At 31.2% G+C, this 18710-nt stretch overlaps 1 protein-coding gene and 2 long non-coding RNA genes across 4 annotated transcripts; 1 reads left to right on the forward strand and 2 right to left on the reverse strand.

The window, feature by feature from the left end:
* Nucleotides 1–5988: 5988 nt before the first annotated feature.
* Nucleotides 5989–7845, forward strand: LOC108821683 (probable WRKY transcription factor 10). Its single transcript, XM_018594676.2, has 5 exons — nt 5989–6300; nt 6507–6636; nt 6719–6947; nt 7036–7188; nt 7413–7845. The coding sequence occupies exons 1-5, from the start codon at nt 5989–5991 to the stop codon at nt 7843–7845; spliced, it is 1257 nt and encodes a 418-aa protein (XP_018450178.2).
* Nucleotides 7846–14531: 6686 nt separating this feature from the next.
* LOC108831399 (uncharacterized) lies at nt 14532–15744 on the reverse strand. Its single transcript, XR_001946352.2, has 2 exons — nt 15346–15744; nt 14532–14999 (listed from the first exon to the last, which is right to left on the reverse strand). It is a non-coding gene; the product is annotated as an uncharacterized LOC108831399 (long non-coding RNA).
* Nucleotides 15745–16614: 870 nt separating this feature from the next.
* LOC108831397 (uncharacterized) lies at nt 16615–18684 on the reverse strand. 2 transcript variants are annotated; one of them, XR_001946351.2, is made up of 4 exons: nt 18059–18684; nt 17689–17980; nt 17238–17563; nt 16615–16945 (listed from the first exon to the last, which is right to left on the reverse strand). It is a non-coding gene; the product is annotated as an uncharacterized LOC108831397 (long non-coding RNA). The 2 variants fall into 2 exon arrangements; XR_001946350.2 differs by having other exon boundaries at nt 17238–17980.
* Nucleotides 18685–18710: the final 26 nt, after the last annotated feature.

The following is an 18710-nucleotide window of genomic DNA, read 5'->3' on the forward strand; positions in this document are numbered from 1 at the left end:
GGACTATCACCAGAGGCTTGTCATGAGATATACAACTAGCCAATTTGTGAAAAACCATTCTCCAGAAGGTTCATCTCAGCATCCACGATCCAAAAGCCAATGGAATATCTGAAAATTGCCATCTTGTGCGGCTGCAACTAACATAACACCTCCATACTTTCCACTTAGGTGAGTTTCCATCCACCACAATGACCCTTCTCTGATACTTAAAACCTTTGATAGAAGCTCAAAAGAGAGAAATAGATACTTAAATCTTTTCTTAGAATCAAGTTTCTATAGCCGTGATAGAATCAGGATTTGCAATGGAGATTTGCTCGAGATATGAAGGCAGACGCGAATACCCTTCTTCTGCTGATCCTCTCACCAATTTCTGTGCATATAAACAGTGCTCTGTATGAAGTGGTGTAATCAAGCGTCATGCCAAACATGTTCTTCATTGCATCAGTGATATGCTGTGGAGTTATCCCATCAATGATCCCACACGATCAATGAAAAGACTACCAACAACTTTGGAGTACAGTGTTCTCCGCTGAGCGATTCGGTCTTCCAATTGAGCATAAATGTTTTTCCACATACTTTGTTACCCAAAACGTGTTTGGCCCATGTTTCACACTCGCTCTGATCTTCCATCCACAACCGCTAAACCCGACATATTGCCACAAGGAGAGTTTTTGTTATTTGTATATTCTGAAAGAAAACCTACCCCTCACTGCTGTCAACCGCAGCTCTGAAAGCAGTGCATCCTTGCTAACAAAACTCTGTTGACATAGATGCTGGTACAATCCGATTTTCCTCCTTCAATAGCATTTGTCTTAGCATATGTCTTTTTCAATTTTTTCAAAACAAATATTATCATCATCTTCCTCGTCCTCATCTAGAACCTTTCCATAAAGACTGTAATCCCCACCATTCTGATCCGTTTCACCAATAGTGTTATCAGCATCCTCCTCCCATTTTCCTCCTCCCCATTTTCATCCTCCCCATCTTGATTTTCATCTTCAACAGACTCATTATCACCAACATCTTCAAAACATTCATCAGCCTCATCATTATCACCAACATCTTCTTCCCATTCACCAGCTTCATCATTATCACAAACATCTTCTTCCCATTCACCAGCTTCTTCTCTTTCTCTGAAACCGTTTCCACCTTGCTGCGGCTTGATACACAAAGACATACTCTATGCGTTTGAGTATCTCGAGCAAGTTTCGAACTTGTCTATCACTTGTAACATGAATGGGAGGACTGCCTGGAGTTCATCATCATTTCTGCTGGTAATGAGTAGCTAATCTCCACAGTCACTGATCTCATGTCCAGGTTATAATCTTCTTGAGCCATTGCAACAAGTTCAGCATGTGTGAATCTTCATTCAATAAAACAATCTTGCTCCTTTGAGATCATCAACCACAAAATCCCAACGGAAAATCTCTCAACAAACCATTCTCCATACACTGCATGTAACTTAAATATCATCTGCAAATATTTCAAAATAAAACACATTAGTAAACATAGAGAAAATGAAGAAGTTCAATAAACATTATCGCAGACGACTTAGATTTAAGTCGTCCAGAAGACTTAAAGGTAAGTCGTCTAAAGAGGTCACTTTTGCAATTGAAAATTAAAAGGGACGACTTAATTCTAAGTCGTCCGGCTTTGTTTGTTAAAAAAAAATTTCAGACGACTTATATATAAGTCGTCTACGAAAAACGGGCTAGTTTTGCATTTGACCGAATCGTGTCAGATCTTTTGACTATTTCTGGACGACTTATAATTCAGTCGTCTCTGGAAAGTAAAAAGTTTCAATATTTTATTCAAACTAGACGACTTACACGTAAGTCGTCCTAGGTTAGTTTTGTAATTGAAAAAAAAACTTGAAATTTAACTTTCTCCAGACGACTTAAATAAAAGTCGTCCAGCTAGACGACTTAATTTAAGGTCGTCCGGGATAAGCAAGGTTTGGACGAACTAATTTGGGAAAAATTCTGGACGACTTTGCTTTCCCGGACGACTTTAAATTAAGTCTTCTGACGGGACGACTTATATTATGTCGTCTGGTAAAAGTTAAATTATGAAGTTTTATTTTTTCAACTACAAACTAACCTAAGACGACTTACACGTAAGTCGTCTAGTTTAATAAAATATTGAAATTTTAACTTTCCGAGAGACGACTGAATTATAAGTCGTCCAGAAATAGTCAAAGATCTGACACGATTCGGTCAAATGCAAAACTAGCATGTTTCTCGTAGACGACTTAATATATAAGTCGTCTGGACTGTTTTTTTTTCAACAAACAAAGCTGGACGACTTAGTTTAAGTCGTCCGTTTGACCAGAAGACTCATCAGTAAGTCTTCTACATACAGATGACTTACTTATAAGTCTTCTACCGCGAACAGATTTTGAAAAAAATTCAAATTCGTACCTTAAACTAGGTGAGATGACTTCGTTTGCACACAGGGTCTTCTCCAACCACCCAGAACCTCAAACGAAAGCAACCGTAAGTCAAAACGAAAGAAATATGGCTCTGTCAACCATCGACCATATTTTGAATCAAAAGCTTCAGTTTTTTGGATGAATATGGAGAGAAAGTGAAAGAAATGTTTTTTAGTTCATAACAATTGAAACAGAGAGAGTGTAAAGAGATTTACGTGCATTAAAGGGCATTAAAAGCTCCAAACAGTTCGTACAAGGTTGTTCCCACTATTCATGGCAGTGGCAATATTGTAAATACTTGAAGAAAATGAGGTTGAGACAGTAAAGAAGCCATTTTCGAAAAACAAAAAAAAAAGGTTAATGGCATTTTCGTAGATAAAATGCAGATGTGGGGTTAAAAACTCAAAAAAAAAATGAGTCAAAAGAAAAGGTTAGTTTTCTGTTTGAATTCAAGTTTTGAGTCACTTTTTGCAATAAGCCCTTACATCATTAGTGGTATACATCAATTTTAATCATATATTTAAATGTTTATATAACTATTTAAAATACAATAATTTATAGTTTACATGTTCTAAATAATCAACTATTTAAAATAATCAGATGCATTTGTTGCTTCCTTTTATATATTTATCTTATTGTATTCGCATTTAGTTATCAAACATATTACTATGTGACTGAAAAAATATATTTGAAATTATTTTGTATTTAGTTTATGTTAAAATTTTAACCGTCCTTCAAAATTATTTTTCCTTTAGCAATATTTTTACGTTTATTCATTTTACATAAATATTGCATATACATAAGTTTAAAATATGTTAATTTTAATATATGTGTTAAATGGTCTCCTAATTTTAAGCTGTTATGTCATCATATTTTAAACATAATATTTTATATTTATGAAAATTAAATTATAATTTTTTTAATTTAATATAATTTTTTAAATTTATATATTTTTATCATATTTTATATAATAATTTTTAATATGAATTATTATGATTATAAAATAGATAAAAGTAGGATATAATTAATATTTTTAATTTTATAAATAACAACTGAATATATATTAATGCATAATAACAGTGATTTGCTAATAACAAAATTAGTGAAAATATTTTCATAAAGTTTTTGAAAATTAAGATATTTTAAAATATTTAGATCATATAATAATTTTCTTTTAATATGATTGATTGTGATTATATAATAGATAAAAGAGGATATAATATTTATTTTTCATTTTATAAACAATAACTGAATATATTAATATATAATAATATTTCAAAACTAATTACAAAACGGAATGGACTAGGCAAAAACGATAGCAAAACAACACAAAGTTTGTCTATTGAGTAAAACACTTGGATCATCTAATAGGAGTATAGGAGGTTACATGTGAGAGAAGATATATTTCCTAAAAGGAAAAATAATTTAACAAAGATCATGTTTCGCCCTAAGAATGTGTATCCAATATATGTTGACGAAATATACTAAGATGGTTATTCGAAAACATACTAAGAAGGTTGATATTAAAACATGTTATATTAGATAATAGGTTTCGTGATTTAATACATAAACAGGTTTCGTTAGTATCTCGTTTTTTCTTGGACTACAAACATTAAAATGACATCGACTATGAAAATGTGATATTATATAGTAAATGACATCGACTATTATGTTAAGCTAAAATTTAATGAATAATGGTAATGTATGTAATAAATCCAGCAAGGAGAGGGTTTTTAATTATAAAGTGTTAAAATGAATATGGTGTTGCCACATAGAAAATGGCATTTTGGTTAATAATATATGAGAATAAGGTTACTTTGTAGGAATGATTCTATTTTAATACTAATAAAGGGGATACCTTATCTACATAATATAGAATATATTCCTGAGTCCTAAATTCTTATACTTACTTAGTTTGTGGGTGATGGTATTATCTTTAAAAATTTATGCATACATCATATTCCTCGGTCAATATCTGTTTGTCTATATATGATATTGACTTTTTAAGTAAAGAATATAATAATATATAGAAATAATATTCCTAAAGATATTTCTACAGTTGTGTTAACAACTAAAACATACCACTGTTTTGAAACTGAACCAAAAATTAACTTGAAATATGATTACTTATTGACAAATTAACCGTTCGATCAAAAACTAACTAAATATTTTTTTTAACAAAAAACTAACTAAATATATATGACTTAGAACTTCTTTCTTATAATTTTTTAACCATTAAGAAATATAAAATTATCGTGATACGCTTATTAGTACAGTCTACTATATAACATTTATTAATTTGATGTTCCAGATTTCAGTTACATTAAATTTATTATAAACTATAATTTAATATTGTTGGAGACGGATTTGATATTTTTAGCTTGTTTAATCTGAAAATGAAAAATTAAAAAAAACAAGAAAAATTCTCTAAAATGAAGGAAACCCATAATGTAAGCAAAATCTATTGAAAATCACTAATCATATGTGCAACTAAATAAAAAATAAAATTTATTAAAAGAAATGTTTTATGATTGAGTTGAAAACAGAAATATATAAACTATAATTTTTATTGTCTAAAAGAATTGTCTAATAGACCAATTTCCTCTCTTGTGAAAATCGTTGAACATAGATTTAATTAACGAAATCTCTAAAATATTTTAATAATTAACTAAACTATTTATTATATAGTAAAATATAAACACAATCGGGTTCAAATAAATTGTTTTAAGCATCATTATATATATATATATATATATATATATATAAATTAGTCAAATATAATCTAATATACTGAATTTAAATTTAACAAAAATAATACTCTTAACACTCTTGATATATTTTCAGATACAGGAAAAACTAAATCTTATGTTTCTCCATTAGTTTTTGTATTGTTTTGATAAAACCAAACCAAGTATACACCTCTCATATAACCAGAAAGAAAGAAAGAAATAATTAAAATTAGACATTGACACTTGTTTGACCATATAAATTGTTACCAAAATATTTTTTTTTTGGGGTGCAATTACCAGAATAAAATTGTTCAATTTTACTATAATAATACCAACTCTCTCCTTGCAGCATACACATCTCTTTCTTTTTCATCATATTTTTCAGCTAGCTTTCTCTGAAGAAAAGGTTTCTCCTCTACATCTATTTTTTTCTGTCGAACTTTCATTTATATTGATTGAAGAGATTATACTAGATCATTTTACAAAGGGTTAAACAACCATGCGGGTGGATACAATTATGATAAATAAGATTTGGAGGTCCTACTTTAGCTATTAAATGGGCTTATCCACGTTCTTTCTTCTAGTACAGTTAAACAAACAATGTTTGAATTTTTGACTCCAGACATAATATCTTAAATGAATGTTTTCAGTGTATGGTCTCTTTAAAAAATGGTTGATCTTTACATCTATATGTAACTAAGTCATTTTTCATTATTATCCAATCATTCAAAGTTCTTAAACTATTCTTTTTGTTTTAGTTTTTGTGTGTTTCTTGACATCTCAGGTTTCCCCCTCCCATCAAAAATGATGTTTTGGACTCCCTCCAAAATGAGTGATTGTGATGAAACAATACGAGCGATCCTGGAGCAACCTGACAATGGTCTTAATCCGATCAGCCAGATCTTCCCTCAAACTAACTTATCAACTGACAACCAGTCTGAACAAAGATCCAGTCTCGAGAGAGTATCTTCAAGAATAGGATTTAATGTTCCACCACTAGAGACAGAGAGCATCATGAGTCCATTAGCTGCTTCTAGAAGCCAGACTAATGTTCCTTCTCCTCTCATCGCAATCTCTCCAGAATTTAGCTCATCTGCACAGTTGCAGTCTCCAAAAATGTTCTCTAATTCTTTTTCACAGGTAAATAACAACGCCACATATAATCATATAATAAAAAGTTGAATGAAAATGTACATGAACAAATATTTTGGAATACAATTCCATATATTATTTTTAAAACGTATAAGTCTTAAAAAATATAAAAAGTAGATATTATATCTCGGTGAATACATAATCTATCATTTCCCTTTTTCTTCACCTATGAAATGTTTTAGCATATCACTCAGTATCCAATCGCCAATGACGGGCCTCCGGAGATGGTGGGAAGTTCTGGTGGCGACTATGTAACGCCGATGATATTCAACAACGATGTTCCTCATCAGCCGATGAACTTTGACCACATGCCTCATCATGAAGGTTATAGAGTTGCTTGTTGTCAGTTTTGCTTCCATTTTTCGTTCTTTTTTTCCTTATATTTTTCTTTTTACATGTGAAACAGGCTTTTATGATAGTCCAGCGGAAGAGTCTGTTTATGTCCCATCTCATGAATCTCATGTTGATTTCATTGGTGCTCCTTTAGCCACTACTTTTGAATCTGATGAGGTCGCTGCTGAAACCGATATCATGAACATCATCTCCCTCGACAGTGAGGACGAAGAATACAAGGAAGACGAAAATGTAGATGAAAAAGATGACAGTGTTGATGAACTTCCACCTCGAAAGAGAAGGTCCAAAGTTTACTAAAAATATACAAGTAATACTAAGCTTAGCATTTTAACTAAATGAACCTTAATTACACAATTAATTCTCTTGCAGGAAATATGAGGTATCAGACATGTTTGGAGCCAAAAGAACAAGAAAAGAAGAAAGGGTTATACTTCGGATGGAATGCGAAGAAGACAATCCCGACGATGGTTATCAATGGAGAAAATACGGTCGAAAAATTGTCAATGGGAATCCAAATCCGAGGTCATCATCTTTTTAAAATATATATGATATGTGGTGTATTTGTGGGAAACTCTTTAGAACAAATATTTGATCATTGGTGCATCTAATTGTGGGATACTCTTTAAGCAAGAGAATTGTTCACTCCAAAATTAGTCAGGCATTTGGAAAAAACTAGATCTTCGATGCTAAATCTCTCTCTATATATATGTATGTATATTTGATTATGATATAAATGGTTTTCACAGGAGTTACTTCAAATGCACATATGGGGGGTGCAATGTGAAGAAGCATGTGGAGAGAGGAGCAGACGATGTGAAGTTACTGGTGACTACATACGATGGAAAACACAACCACCCTATACCAACTGGACGCAGTAGCAATAGGTCCGGTCCAAGGAACCGTTCTGGTTTTTCAGCGTCTCAACCCCCTCGGTTACGCAAGCTGCCTTCTTCCTCTTCGGCCTGTCAGTATTGCTATGCTTCTTTGGAGCCACACCCTGATATGACACAGCTCTATATGACTGGACTCTCTAAGCTGCCGAGTTTCCCGGTTAACCATAATCATGGTTTTATGTACGGGAATGATGAACAGAATATTGATCGTGTGATTCCGGACGGTGCAGAGGTGTACAATGGGATCAAGGATCGACTATTTCCTAACTTCGGTTATAACTTTTAGATCGCAAACTTTAAGATAAAAATAATAAAAAGATGCCAATCCTTTTTTATATCCTCATCATATATACAGTAATGTAGGATTTTTTTTAAATTGATTAAAAATTTTCTAAATTAATTGAACGTTATTTTGTGTTAAGAGAGATTTTAGTTCTATAATATTTATTTTATGTGGACTAATTAACATAATTATAATTGCTTTGTTTAATTTATTTTGTTAAAAGTTTGATTCATATTATAATCAGTTTAATTTCTTTTTTTTGTTTATAACTAGTGTTAAGCATTTATCTTCAGATAATATATTTTGAACATTTCATAATTATTTTTGATATTATATTTGTTGTACAATATAGTTTAATGTATATTTTATATATATATGCAATGGCTATTATTGAATTACTATGTTACTTGAATAAATTATATAATGGTTTATTAGATTGTAGGTGAGTGCATACAAAAAATGATGTTGCTAAAATATAAAACATGAATACATTTTTGTGTTCATATATATATATATATATATATATTATATTAGTTACATTTCTTATAAATATTCTTATGCTCTATACATTTCAGTTATAATATTTTTGTCATCTTATCTCAATTATAACATAAAAATAAGATTTAATTGATTAAAATGGTTGTAAATTTTATTCAGTTAGCTATACAATGTTCTATAGCTTTATTTCCACATACATTTTTATGAAATCATTCTGATTTGTTTGAAAGAATTGACCCCACAAAACATATGTAGATAGATATAAGTAGAGATTTGCATATGGATTTTGTTAATCATTTAGTGTGTTTTTTTCTATCGGACCCTCACAACCAAGTAGATTATTTGTTGTTTCAGTCATATAAATTTTTAAAGAACGATAATATTTTTAACAAAATATAATTTACGAAATCAAAATGTTTTAACATTTTTATTTTAGTGTATTTAAATAAATATATATAATTTACATTTACTAAATATTCTTTTATATATATATATATATTATTTAATTTAATTTTTAGTTATTTCAACTATTTTTATTATGATTTTTAATAAATCTACGTAATTTATTTGATTAATTGTATGAAATATTTTGATGTTTTGATAAAATTTCAATTATAAATTCATATACATTAATTTAATCGAGTTGATATTGACTGAAATTAATTTATGTTATCTAAACCTTCAAAAAAATTCATACTTATTTTTTTACTTTCATAAATTACTTGAATGTTTTAATCAATTATAAAGTTTTATACTGTTTAGACATAATATTAGTTATTGTGTTATTTGGAAACATAGATAAAAGTATAATATTATTTCCATAATTATTTTATATAGAGAAATGTATTTAATTTAAAATCTCACAAAGCATTGGGTGCAAATGAATGTTTAATTTTTTAATAAATGAGATTGCTCTTTGAATTGACCTATTAATTTCCAATAGTTATGTGAGATATCAAACAAATTCTTACATTAAAAGTTAGACAAAATCGAGTATAATATATAGAGAAATGTCAATCTAATCTAATTAGTAACAAAAATTTTTGGAAGAAATCTAAAAGTAAATTTATGTGGATTTGTCTGTTAAACTCAAATCGGATAATATCGTACTAATCGGACAATAGAAAGTTGAACATACGATTTCACAATCTCAACAATTGGTATCAAAACTTTTTGACAAGAAATCTGCGAGAAGACCAAAAACAACCCTTCGAACTGGAACAAGATCCTTTAAGTCGAAATAGGAGCTTTTTAGTAAAAGAGAATCAGAAGATTATGGAACTTTTGATGTTGTAGAAAACTGAAAGAGCATTCTCAATAAAACTAACTGAAACCGAAACAAACCCTACAATTGGAAGAAACGTTCTAAAAAGAATATACAAAATGAATGTGGTCTTTATTTTGAGGGATGAAATGTGAAATATCAAACAAAATCAGACATAGGATTGTTTGATATGGTTATACCAGATAAACTTGTACACTGAACATGAACTATTATATTGTAGCCTATCTATTGTTATGGTGAAAGTTTAGCTAGATTTTTTCTTACGTACATATGCAATCCAATTATCATGTTTATATATGATTGTCCTCATCTAGCTTACTAACTTTTCTCTTATATAAACATATGTTAGTCGATACCACCTATAAAATCCTCTAGACATTATTTGTGAATTGATTTACGCATATCATTTCGACAATCATTTTAACCAAAAAAAGGGACATGACATATTATAATTGATGCATGTCTTATCGTTAAATGTGACATGGTATACAACATTTAATGTTAATTTCAATTTTTGGTAACTTTTGATAATATGGTAAATCATCATTAAAATAAATTTATTCAAACGTTTCACTATATAATATGATAATAGAAATATAAAAAAATTTAAAATTTCGAAATATTATTTAAGTATGTTTTATAATCAGACCATTTTTATTATTAAACAAGATTTTCAAAAAATTTATACAATATTTTTTAAATAAAACTTTAATTGTAATATCATTTATTTATTTTTGATATTTAAATTTTTTAGAAATTTTGTTCAGTTTTATATTTTGATAATTATAAACAAATTATATAATTTTATTTATGCAATTTAATTTAATATATCTTAAAATAAAAATCTATCTAAATTATGATTTTAAATATAACTTAAGTATCATTTTAAGTAAATAAAATTATTTATTTTTAAATTTTTATTATTTTCATTTATGTGAAGAGACCGCTTATCTCGCTCATTCTAAGCTGTCACGTCAGTAATTAGACTCCCATGTGTGTCAGTGTGTGACACCCGTCTTCCAATTGTGTTATTATCTCAGTTGATATGTTCTTAAACTAAGTCTAATACTTTCATTTCACAATAATGCACAAGAAGACAGTTTATGTTGCATAGGCTGAAAAGTGCAAAGTTGAATACGAGAAGAACATGAAAGGCTATAACAAATCCCCTTAGTATTAAAATGGAAGCAAAAATAAAAAACAATTTTTAAAGAGTATTATATTAATGAGTATGCCATTTTGACGACGTGGCGGCATGAGGTTCCTTTTTAGACGTTTTATGAAAAAAGGCTTATTCACCTTAGGATATTACAGCTATTGCCATTGGACAGACTTACATATTCGTATGTTCCTTATACATAGTTTCATGTCCGCATATGTATAAAAGAAAAGTAGTCAATTTTGGGATTCGAGTGTATGGTCCACGTGATTATTTCATTTATTTCCACTTTCTATAATTTGAAATGATTTATAAGAAGATTTTGTAAATTTGTTGTGTATATGGAAATCGAATTTCGACTCATATTAAATAGAGAGTGAATTATGATCTTTTTATTTCGAAATCGAATTTTGATTATTCTCTTCCTTTCCATTTTCTATATTTTGAAATGATATTTACGAAGATTTTCCAAATTTGTTTTGCATATGGAAATCGAATTTTGACAAATATTAAATAGTGAGTGAACTAAGAACTAACTAGATTCGTTTCTCCAATATTTGCATACGAAATTAGTTGCATTCTTTTCACTTTCTATATATTTTGTTATAAGATCAGTAAATTAGGGATTACGAATATATATGTTTCAAATAGTTTTCCAAATTTCGAGGCATTGGAGATTACCTATAATATCTTTTTCTCATAATTACTTTTAAATTAGATAAACCTATATATATATATATATATATATATATATATATATATATATATATATTTAAATGACATTTATAATTGATCGAACAAGTATAATATTAAACATAAAAACAGTGGACGTATACCGTGTTATATTAGAGGCCATTATCCTTTTTAAGTGTAACATGATTTTTTTTTACATTTAAACAAAATTATTTATTCATAATTTTAGACAATTGTGAATTAAGGCACAACAAAAACATAATTATTATATAGACCAAATTCTTCGAAATATAAACTAATATATACAAGAATGACAATATTGGCAAATATATCATGTATATAGATTATATTCCATTTTTTTAAAATATGTATTTCTAAATTCTAGATAATTTCCTATGATCTATTCAGAACAGGAAAACAATATTTCATATTTCCAAAAAAAAATTCAATATCTTATGTACTGAACGATTATATTACATTTATTAAAATTTAATATTTCTACATTATATTGTTTAATTTTATAAAATACATAATATTTAAAAATAAAATTTCAAACTTTAATTTTTTTAAAAGGCTTATCTAACCCCGCACAGGGCGCAGATCTCACCCTAGTTATCTTGTAAAACAAGTGCCAATCGAGTGTCAGTTTATATATTGGTTTTTATTTGAATTGTTGACCACATCGACTTGTTGTGATTCTAAGGAGGAAGACCATCTCATGGTTTCGGCTATTAATTCTTGATTGGCTCAACAATGGCGGCAGTGAAGATGGTTCTTGCTTGAGTAAATGGCGGGAAATGGAGCATGGTGAATCAAGAGTGGTTTATACAATTATATTACACCTATATAATTTGCTTTTCTCTTTTGGTGATGGTTCATCATATATGAATATGACATCATTTGTAATTTAATACACACATATATATATATATATATATATATATTTTTTTTTTAAAAGATGTCATTTATCGTTTTTAAAAAGATATACATATCTTAGAAGAAATATAAAAATACTATTCTTATATTCTAAACTAAAATTGTGATATACTTTAGTAAATTTTTTCTTAATTATAGGAATACAATGACATTTTCATACACATTATTCGAAATGGTATTACACAATATATATATATATATATATATATATATATATATATATATTGACTATTCCCAACTCAACTCTGCTTATTTAGTCGAGGAGGAATTTTGGAAACAAAGAAGCCGGTTACTTTGGCTTAAATTGGGTGATCGCAACACTGAATTTTTTCATGCCATTACAAAAGCTAGAAAGAGGAGAAATGCTTGTTGTCTTGGAGAGGAACGATGGACAGATGGTCTACAAGGATGAAGAGATTGTCCAGATCATTCTAGATTACTTTGAGTCTATGTTCTCTTCAAGCCCGGGCGATAGTGCAACAACAATCAATAGAGCCTTGAGTCCTATTATCATCGAGGAGGATAATGCAATTCTAACAAACATACCGACTGCTCTAGAGATCCGGGTGGCGGCTTTCTCCATTCATGCCGACAAGGCTACTGGCCCGGACGGTTTATCTGCGGGATTTTTCCATACACATTGGGACAAAATAGGCCCTGATATAGTCAGCGCAGTGCAAGGATTTTTAACGGTGCGCCCCTCCATATGGTGTTAATGACACACATATTCGGTTGATCCCAAAGATCACAAACCCACAGAAGATCTCCAACTATCATCCCATTGCTCTCTGTAATGTTTATTACAAGATCTACTCGAAGCTGTTAACCCGAAGACTTCAGCCATCGATGGACAAGCTCATATCTGAGAACCAATCTGTCTTTGTCCATGGCCGAGCAATTGGTGATAATATACTTATTACGCATGAAGTGCTCCACTATCTAAAAATCTCTAAAGCGGAGCAGCGATGTGCTATAGCGGTTAAAACGGACATGAGCAACGCATATGACCAGCTCGAATGGGATTTCATCACATTAGTATTGGCTCGGTTGGGATTCCACCGCAGGCTAATCAGTTTGATAATACAATGTATTTCTTCTGTTACATACTCTTTCCTCAGTAACGGCTTGCCTAGAGGGAAAGTAGTACCGAGTCGAGGGATTCGTCAAGGCGACCCCCTCCCTCCCTACATATCCTTATGTGTAGCGAAGTTCTCTATGGATTATGTAACAGAGTACAAGAAGAAGAATTAATCCAAGGTGTCAAAGTCGCAAGAGGATGTCCCAGGATCAACCACCTTCTCTTTGCGGACGATACAATATTCTTTCTTGATGCAAATGAAAGCAGCTGTGAGGCGCTAACAGCTCTCTGGAACAGCTACGAAGAGGCTTTGGGCCAGTCAATTAACACCGAGAAATCAGCTATCACCTTCTCTAAAAGGATATCAACTGCTCAAAAGGACTCGATTAAGAATTTTCTCCCAATCCAAAAAGAGGGAGGGGTCGGAAAGTACATGGGACTACCTGAGCATGTTGGACGTAAGAAATGTAATATCTTCTCTTCATACGTAGATTGGATCAAGCAGAAGGCCCGGGGTTGGTCAAATAAATTTATTTCATAGGCAGGAAAACTGGTGATGCTACAAAGCGTCTTGTCGGCGATCCTCTCTTACCCCATGTCATCCTTCAAAATGCCAGTATCACTCTGCAAAAGAATCCAGTCTATAGTTACTCGGTTCTGGTGGGATAACAACGAGATCGCCCGGAAAATGGTATGGGTATCATGGGATTGACTAGCAAAACCAAAAGCTGCGGGAGGCCTTGGTTTGAGACACTACAGGAAATATGGGTAGTAATAGCGGACGGAAAACACTATGAATCATATACAATAGCGTTTCCTTAAACGCTCTGACATCGCCCGTTATAATAGGTCCGACACTTTTAATAGCGGATCTTTCGAATGCTATAGTTAAATAAACAACGATAGCAAATGTTTCATGTTATTAATTTATTTTTTTATTATCTAAAATTTTATTTAAAATAAAAAAAATAAAAACTACACATAAACATAATCTACCAAAACATAATTCATAATCAAATAATTCAAAATTAAACCGAAAATTCTTTCATAATTAAAAATTAAATTTTTATTTATTAATCAATATCAGTATACAAATAATTGGTTTGATGAAAAAAAAAACAAATAATTGGTTTATAGTTAATATCGGTTTATTTCTTAATATTGGTTTACAAACAAACCCGGTTTATTAACTAACCCTATCTAAACCAAACCTAATAAACCAAACAAAACTAAACCTAATCTACGCCGCTCTGTCGTCACCTTCCTCTTCCAGCTTCTTCGTCTTCCTTACGTCTCTTATCTTCTCCCTCTTCTCTTTTTATTCTTGCTCCGCACATCTACACCAGCACAGCCTCCACCTGCAACCCTAATCCTCCGCCTCTAGCCTCTAGCCTCCAGCCTCCAGAGAAGCCGCCTCCAGAATGTTGTCGTTGCATCACCTAGTCCCCGCATCACCACAGAAAAAACAGAGGACGAGTAACACTTAGGTACTTCATAAGACCACCATCCTAACAACAGAAAGAACCAATGTGGGGTGTTATAGTAAATAAAAAAATCAGAAAAGGGGTAGAAGAATATGACTGAATGAAATCACACAGATGCACAAAAAATAAAGAAGAAGTAAAAGCATTCTTCTACTGATGAAGACGATGCCATTAAAGTTGATTTTTTTTTGTTACAAATAGCGTAGCGAAATTGAAAAACCAATCGAGACATATTAGAAAGCAGCATAGCTTCAGTAAACCCAAACCACAAAAGTATGAAGAAAACAAAGTTTGTTCTTTTTCCATTAAAACTAATCTCTGTGGGAAGAGAATCTAACAGAAAGAACAAAGAAAAAATATTCGATCATACCTTGATTGGATTTGGGGATGGGAAACCGAGTCGGCAATGGACGGAGAAGTAAAAGGAGAAGTAACGAAGAGACAGATCTAGCGTCGTTGTCATGTCTTCCTACAGCCATGGCTTGAAGAATATGTTTAGATTGAGAAAAATATGAAGAAGATGAATGAGGAAGAATGAAACAAGTTTTGATTTTGTTAATAGATATCGAAAGAAAATCTATGGAGAGATGAGTTTTCAGAAAGAAAAAAAACGAAGACAAAGAGATAGGCAAAGAGTCTACGACACAGAGAAAAAGAGAGAGAGAGAGAAAGTATTGTTAGATTTAGTCCGTTGGATTAAATCTAATCCAATGGTAAATGTTTGTGATCCGCGTAGTGTTGTATTATTGGTCAATGTCTCAATGATAATGTTTCTTTTTCTCTCTTTTATGTTATTTAATAGTTTATATATTTGGATTATGGGTTTAGAGTTTAGGTATATATATATATATATATATATATATATGTATGTATATTATGAGGTTAAGATTGTTTTTTTAATATATTTTGTAGGTATTGTATACTTGTTAGATTTATATAAAGTTTTTCTTCTTCTAATTATTGATTATATTTATTTTTGTATTTAAAAGTTATAGTTTAAAGGTATGAGTTTAGAGTATATGATATAGATATGATTTAGGGTATATAATTTATGGTATACATTTAGAGTTTTAAGATCTTTAGTTATTTTCTTTTTGAAACACTTTTTTTTTGAAACACTTTAAGATCTTTAGTTAATACTTTAGGGTATATGATTAATTTGGGTTATGATATATGTATATGTCTATAGTTTAGTATGTTATTAATGGTTGGGGTATGTAAATTGGAATTATGGTTTAAAAAGAATTGTGGTTAAGTTAAAAACTAAAAATATAGTTTGAAAAAAATATAAAGTTACAATTTTGCATAAGGAATATATTTTAGTCCACTACTTAGATTATTAGAATGTAAGGATTAGTGTTTATGATATAGGGTTTGGTGCTAAAAGTATGTGTGTTTATGCTATTAGATTTATAGTTTTGTATTAAAACTTATGACCTATATAGTTATATATTTTTAAAGAAACATATAATTTAAATTTAAAATGTTCTATATAATTTAGTTATATACTAAGGTTTGGGGTTTAGGGTTTGAAGGATTTGGGGTTAAGTTTTGAGGTTTGGAGATTGAAGTATGATTTTATGTCTGGGGTTTAGGGCTTGAAATACACCAAATATATAAACTATTATATATATAAATATTACAAATCAAAACTCTAATTATCATTTTTTATCTTTTAATTTTACACACAAAACATATAAATTAAAATACAAACTTTTGCTACAATTAAAATATAAATAAAAATACAATCAAATGCAGTTTTACACTCAAACATATAACAAATTACAAACTCGATTATCATTTTAACCATAGAGTTGATCTACAAATCAAGAATTAATCTCCAATTATCCCTTTGTCTCCATTATCCTCAGTAACATGCATCTCCATTTAAAGCTTCACGAGGTCCTCCACCTTGAATTCTGCTTCTCAATCTGTCTTGGACCTGTCTTAGTGCTGCTGGATCTCCGACTCTGCCAAAGAAAGGAACAACTAAACAAATAGCCACAATACAGCTGACTAGCAAAGTAGAAGTTAGCCTCAATCTCCTATTTCAAATCAACACTTCGGCAACTTTGGGAGCACACTTTCGTTGACCAGAAAAAAGAGTTCAAAGACACTGATTCCATAGATAGAGACCAAACTAATAAAGAGATTCATAATTTTTCACGAGTCTATTGTAGTTAGAGCAAAACTCAAATCTCAGAAATCAATCCATTGCTTTAAGAGAAAAGAAAAAGCTTTGAAAAGGAGAGAAAGACATACAAGTATTAGCTGAGATGGATCTTGTTGTTGATGATGATGCTGAACCATGAAGAAAACCAATCCTGCGAGAGAGAGAGAGAGAAGAAAGGAGAAGCCATATCCAACTCAACAATCTCCATCAAACTCAGTTTCACTTTGAGTAAACACACATGCTCCACTTCTCTTTATCTATAGCAACTGCAAGAGGCTCCAAGTAACTGAAAATAGCAGTGAACAAACAAAACAAACCCAAGAATGCAGATAGATTGGTGTCACTACAGTACTTGAACAACTCCCAAAGTGCTAAACTTGCTAACAACCCCACCAATGCAAGTGGTATCTGATATCTACAAAACCCACCAAAAGAGACATAGAAACACCAACAGAATAAAACCACACACACCACCAAAAGAAACAGAATAAAACCTCCACTCTTGTTGCATCAATATATGTACACGGTAAGCTCACTTACCCAATGCTTGTCAATGGTTTCAAAAGCCTTCTCGTAGTTCCTAGGAAGCTTCACCCTCTTCCACAATTTCTTAGCCAATTTGGCGCGCAGTCTTCTTCTCAGCAACCAACAAACCGGAATGATCAAAGGTTAAGAGCGTAGCCACTTGCTCCTTCTTTGTCCTCGTCTCCACTGTGAGATTCCCCAATGCACATAGAGAGCTAAGAGCTTCTCCTCTGAAACCCACCATAGTCAAACTCTGAAGATCTGTGAAATCCTCCAATTTCGAAGTGTGGTGCTTAAGCACGAGAACCTGAGGCACAAACAATAAAAAAATTGGATATACCTAGATTCAATTTTGGCGACTCGACTCGTCCTCGGAGATTGTTACCTTGAAATTGGATGGGGAAATACCGCAGCCGTTGTCAATGACTTGGAAGTAGTATTCGCCGTAGTCACAGAGGTGATTTCTATACTGGTGGTTCCAGCGTCGAGACTGTTCTCCACAAGCTCCTTGATGGCCGAGCTGAGAGGTCTAAGATGACTTGTCCGGAGCAGACTCTGTGAACGGCGGCTCTGTTGATGGGTTTGATCAACCCCGAAACAATCGATCAAACCCTCTTCAATCGATCACCAACCCAAAAACCAATTAAGCATTTCAAGAAGCTGAAACTGAGAAAGTAACAAACTTTCACCAGCCCAGAAACCACTAAAGCATATACAGACAGAACGAAGTAATGGTTAAAATTTCAGACAAAGCTTTCATCTGGTGTGAAGAGCAGAGGACGAAGGCGGAAGAGATATTGTTTTGGTGGTAAAATATTTTTTTTCTTCTAGTTATTGGAGCCAAACTTAACAAATTAACAAATTAATGCGGCCAACATTTTTTTTATTTTCCCGCGATACTAAACATAGCGTTTTAAATTTATAAACGCTATTAAAAAAGCCAATGTTGGTATACAATAGCAGAATTATCAAAAATGCTATAATCTGATGCTATTAATACTCACATTTCCTGTAGTGAGAGATTTCCAGAAGTTCAA

The sequence above is a fragment of the Raphanus sativus genome, chromosome 8 (assembly GCF_000801105.2).
Source record: "Raphanus sativus cultivar WK10039 chromosome 8, ASM80110v3, whole genome shotgun sequence".
In the NCBI taxonomy this organism is placed as follows: Eukaryota; Viridiplantae; Streptophyta; class Magnoliopsida; order Brassicales; family Brassicaceae; genus Raphanus; species Raphanus sativus.

Bases quoted from the DNA above. Each gene is read 5' to 3' on its own strand.
- LOC108821683 (XM_018594676.2), top strand. From the start codon at position 5,989: ATGAGTGATTGTGATGAAACAATACGAGCGATCCTGGAGCAACCTGAC. The intron at 6,637-6,718 runs GTTATAGAGTTG...CATGTGAAACAG, and splicing joins CCACATGCCTCATCATGAAG to GCTTTTATGATAGTCCAGCG. The intron at 7,189-7,412 runs GTCATCATCTTT...TGGTTTTCACAG, and splicing joins AATGGGAATCCAAATCCGAG to GAGTTACTTCAAATGCACAT.